The 4,772-nt window shown below is 34.3% G+C and overlaps 1 protein-coding gene across 1 annotated transcript; it reads left to right on the top strand.

Moving 5' to 3' along the window:
- Positions 1-788: 788 nt before the first annotated feature.
- LOC143601085 (uncharacterized) lies at positions 789-4,419 on the top strand. Its single transcript, XM_077078586.1, has 9 exons — positions 789-936; positions 1,685-1,807; positions 2,363-2,443; positions 2,542-2,630; positions 2,723-2,797; positions 2,910-2,971; positions 3,493-3,573; positions 3,660-4,052; positions 4,130-4,419. Exons 2-9 carry the CDS (start codon positions 1,685-1,687, stop codon positions 4,219-4,221), a joined length of 996 nt encoding a protein of 331 aa, XP_076934701.1. The 5' UTR covers positions 789-936; the 3' UTR covers positions 4,222-4,419.
- Positions 4,420-4,772: the final 353 nt, after the last annotated feature.

The following is a 4,772-nucleotide window of genomic DNA, read 5'->3' as shown; positions in this document are numbered from 1 at the left end:
CGCATTAACATGCTCACACTTAATGACTCATAGTCTAATAAGTACTCATGTTTATTACTAGTTAATTAATTACGACCCAGAGGTTGCCAGGCAATCCCTGAGTCTAAATCATGTTTGATTTTACACATTATAATGGCTCAGTACTCGAGTTGAATTTACATGGCTTCAATTTTGATCCCAACCCGATTCAGTATGGTTTCGACTAGAGATGCACCAATTGGGGTTTTCTAGTACTTGGTTCGGGTATAAAACTGTGGTTTGAGTATGACTGGGTATTGGAAAATCGGGTATTATCTCTAAAAACCATACCGTATGCACCGGGTTCGGGCCGAGTATTTGAATACCCTATTTTCGGGAATTAAATATTCAAGTTTTTCCGTGTATTTTCCATATCATATTTTTAAGGAACTGCACTTTTTTGGGGTATTTTTCAGGTAATTTCGGGTGTATACCGGGTATTTAAAATATCCGGTATTGGAAAAACCCGGTTCCGGTTATGGAACTAGTTCCGTTTTAAGGTATTACTGGATACAAATCGAGTCCAGTTCTGGGTACAACATTTGACACTAAAATGAATACCTGATTTTTTGTCTGGGTCCGGTTTCAAATTCAGGTTTTTTGAGCACGTCTAGTTTTGACCCTTATGACAACTCTAACCAAACATCTCTTTAATGGACAATCATCCATAATTAATATTGAAGCCCTACTGTAACTGGACCAGATTGAAAGCCCAGCCCAGTACAGAACCCAAGGAAAACCGGTTCAAGAGTGTGGATAAGGAGTTTAGGGCACAGGTGGTATAAATACCAAAACTCCATAGCCATACAGTTTTAGGGCTTAAACGAAGATAACTGAAGCCGGTGAAGAAGAAGAAGAAGAAGGCTCATAGAGCTACTGTTCTGTACTGTCTTATCCAAATCAATCAACAAATCAAAGGTATATTATTATTATCATCATCATCATCATCATCATTATTATTATTATTATTCTATTGTATTTAATTTTCAGTATCCGTTAAATTGAACGCCGATTGCCGTTATTGTTGTTCTATTTGTTCAATTAATTAGATTCATTGTATAATATTGTTTTTGTTGTAATGTTGTGATAATAAGCTGTTGATTTTGAGCTTTGATTATTTGTTTATTTGTTTGGTGTGATGTGTAAATTCTAATTTTGAGTAATGGAGTGTGTTATTATTAGGCATTGATTGTATTGGTACTTATTAGTACTAATTAATTACTAATTACTTAATGCATGCACTAATATATGTTTATTTTTTGCACTGTGGCTTGTACCTACCACTGTTATTGTATAATAAGCTGTAGAGATGGTGGTTTTGAGATGCTTTTAAGTTATATTTGGATTTATTGAAACAAAGTTTATTGAAACAAAGCTATTCACAATGTTGTTATCTGTTTGTATTTGCATATCGTTTTGGAAGACAAGTTTTTATATTTGGGATTAATTTTTTGTTTTTTTATAACTTTGATAGATGGAGCGGTCATCGATACCGGAAAGTTGATATGCTTTGTTGATGTTTCTGATTTTATATTTTGTTTTTTAGCAGTTTTTAGTTAAAGTGGGTTGGTTACAATGTTGTTATGTGTTTGTATTTGCTTATTGATTTGGAAGACAGATTTTTAATTTTTTGGGCTGGTTTTTTGCTTTTTTGTAACTTTGATAGATGGATCGGTACCAGAAAGTTGAGAAGCCAAGAGCAGAGCAACCCATCAATGAGAACGAGATACGCATCACTAGCCAGGGGAGAATGAGAAGCTATATCACATATGCCATGACTTTGCTCCAGGTTCATATTTTGCTACTAATTGTATAACCATGGTTGAATTAGTCTCTTCTATCTTGTAGTTTATCATTGTATTTTTATCAGTGCATTTTTTCTGAAGTGTTATAAGTTGTGTTCTGTTTGTATTTGTGAGTTGTTATAAGTATAAGTATTATCATTTTGATTGATTGTGTTACAATCTTGCATGATGCAATTCCTACTGAACTGTCATGTTTATTGGACTGAAGTAGACCTATGTCAGTTAATAAGGATGTTTTTTTAGTTATAACTTATATTTGGAGCTTTTACTCCTTTCTTTAATAAAACACTAAAAGTTTATAGCTTTTTTTTAATAATGTGTTAAACTATACGCATCAACATTATTTTCAGCTTTTAAGTTCTACAATTGCATATATTTTCCTCAAACCTTTCTTCATTTACTTAATTTGATTTCTTTAGCCAATTTGTATCAAACTATAAGCATTCTTTATTGTTGATCGTTAATGCTTGTTTTGATTGAAGTGGTTGCTGTACTATTTGATTTCACTATTAACTATTAACTATTTTATTGCTTTATAGGAGAAAGGCTCATCAGAGATTGTGTTTAAAGCTATGGGTAGAGCTATCAACAAGACTGTCACGATTGTGGAATTAATAAAGGTTTATCATCTTATACATTCTGTCATATGCTTTTGTTCTTTAGTTTTGCCACTATACTTTTTGATAAATTTTAGAGATGCTGTATATTTTGATTGTAGAGGCGAATTGTCGGTCTTCATCAAAATACATCCATTGGATCAACCGACATAACCGACACCTGGGAACCCCTAGAGGAAGGTTTACTCCCGTAAGATCAAATTCATGCTCTTCCTTAAAAAATATCTTTATTTGGTATTTGTTATATTTCGTTGGTCTTATGAAGTAGACATTTTGTTTCAGTTTGGAGACAACAAGGCATGTTTCAATGATCACCATTACCCTCTCTAAAGTGGAGTTAAATACATCATCTATCGGGTATGTTAATTACTCTTTGTATAACTTCATTTTTGTGTATCATTTAAATAATATGTGGCTTATGATGTCATCAGCATTGATGCATTATGGTAAAATTGTAATTTCTTGTCAGGTATCAACCACCCATACCAGCTGACCAGGTTAAAGCGTCCACTGAATTTGAATATGAAGGAGGTATAATCATAATGTCATTAATATACTACACCCATCATATTTTATTGAACGAATGCTCGTCTTTGTTTGTACAAACGATCAAACACGAAGTTCATGAAGGAGGTTTTTCATGTTCGTGTTTGCCTGTTAAGAAAATGATTGTGTTTGTGTTCGTGCTTTACATGAATGGTTTAAGAACGTAAACGAACAAACATAACTAAGCTAAAATATTATGAGAACTAGACATGTTTGTATGGGTCTAAAAATTTGAATGAATATATTGACACACATAAAGATCAAACTCAATTGGCGTAAAGTTATCTGAATGATATAAAGCAAACGAACAGATATAAGTGGATTTTAATGAACGAAAGTTCATGATAATAAATGCATGAACAGAAACTTGTTTTTATGTTTGTTCGTTTATTAAATAAACTCTTTTCCCACTGAACAATTAATAAATGGTTCGCTTAATGTTCTGTTCTTTTACGGGCTTATTACTTGTATGATAGTTTTATTTATATGTTTCGTTCATATTGCAGAGGGATCACCAACCGCAAGGGGCAGAGGTCGTGGTGGAAGAGGAAGGGGAAGGGGGGCAGGGAGGTCTAGACCCGCACCAGGTATTATTATTATCATAGTTTACTAAATCTCAGTTTTATAATAATAATCTATAAATGTTAGTAACAGTATTCAGTTGTAATAACAGGAAATGGTTATGCACAAGATGAGTATGATGATGGTGGTTGGGAAGGCCAGGGTGGTTATCCACGGGGAAGAGGTCGTGGAAGAGGCCGCAGCTTCCGTGGGCGTGGAAGGGGAAATTACAACAATGCCCCATATATGGATATTCAGCAAGATGTTGGTGGTTACAATCAGGAATCTCCTAGGGGCAGAGGTCGTAACTTCCGTGGTCGTGGAAGGGGCGGTTACAACAATGGATATAACATGGATAATCAGCAAGACGTTGGCGGTTACAATCACGAGTCTCCCAGGGGCAGGGGCCGTAATTTCCGTGGTCGTGGTAGGGGCGGTTATAATAACGAACCATATAATGATAATACTCAACAAGAAGCCGGAGGTTACAATCAAGAATATCGAGGTATGATTTCATATTTTTATATATGCGCGTTGATCAACAAACAGATCATTATATACTCTTTTGTGTTTGATGTGTAGGCCGTGGTCGTGGGAGGGGTGGTGGTCGTGGAAGGGGTCGTGGTGGGTTCAGATCGAACAGGCCAAACCAGGCGGCAGAAGGCGGTGATTAAACACAAACTAAGCGGTTTACTTGGTGTTGATGTTGGTTTGAAGTGTTTTTCATGAATGTTTGGTTGTTGGTTGCATGCACCATCTCTATGTTTTGTTTCATTTTTTCAGTTTCAGATAATTGACTTAGGATCATCAGTTTGTACTAAAGGTGTAGACTAAGTTTTAAGTAGTGAGTTTTGAGTTTTGTTTTCTTTTTATTTTTTTATTGTTTAAAAGAATAATTTGTAATTTGGTTTTTAGTGGCCATGTGATTGATTTGTTAACTTGAGCTCTATGTTTTAGCTAGATATATATTATTATAACAGAAGTAATGATAATATTAAACTATTTCTCAAAACTGTAACACAACTCTTTTTCATTCTCTACAACAAATCTTCCAACTCTCTCATTCAATATGTCAAAGTTTGGTTTTAGCCAATTTTCAAACCAACAAACAAAACTAACAATAATCATACCAAGTATTTTCTACAAATAGTCTAAGCTATTCTGGGGACACCCCAACTTGAAAATAAATAACAAATAAACAGAGGAAAATTATGTATTATAAACT

The sequence above is a fragment of the Bidens hawaiensis genome, unplaced genomic scaffold, assembly GCF_021521415.1.
Source record: "Bidens hawaiensis isolate Kalapana, Puna unplaced genomic scaffold, B.hawaiensis_p1.1 tig00055388_1, whole genome shotgun sequence".
NCBI classification, from domain to species: domain Eukaryota; kingdom Viridiplantae; phylum Streptophyta; class Magnoliopsida; order Asterales; family Asteraceae; genus Bidens; species Bidens hawaiensis.
The sequence above is the reverse complement of the archived record's forward strand: the minus strand, read 5'-3'. Positions and strand labels throughout refer to the sequence as shown.

Bases quoted from the DNA above. Each gene is read 5' to 3' on its own strand.
- LOC143601085 (XM_077078586.1), top strand. From the start codon at position 1,685: ATGGATCGGTACCAGAAAGTTGAGAAGCCAAGAGCAGAGCAACCCATC. The intron at 2,798-2,909 runs GTATGTTAATTA...ATTTCTTGTCAG, and splicing joins TTAAATACATCATCTATCGG to GTATCAACCACCCATACCAG. The intron at 4,053-4,129 runs GTATGATTTCAT...TTTGATGTGTAG, and splicing joins TTACAATCAAGAATATCGAG to GCCGTGGTCGTGGGAGGGGT.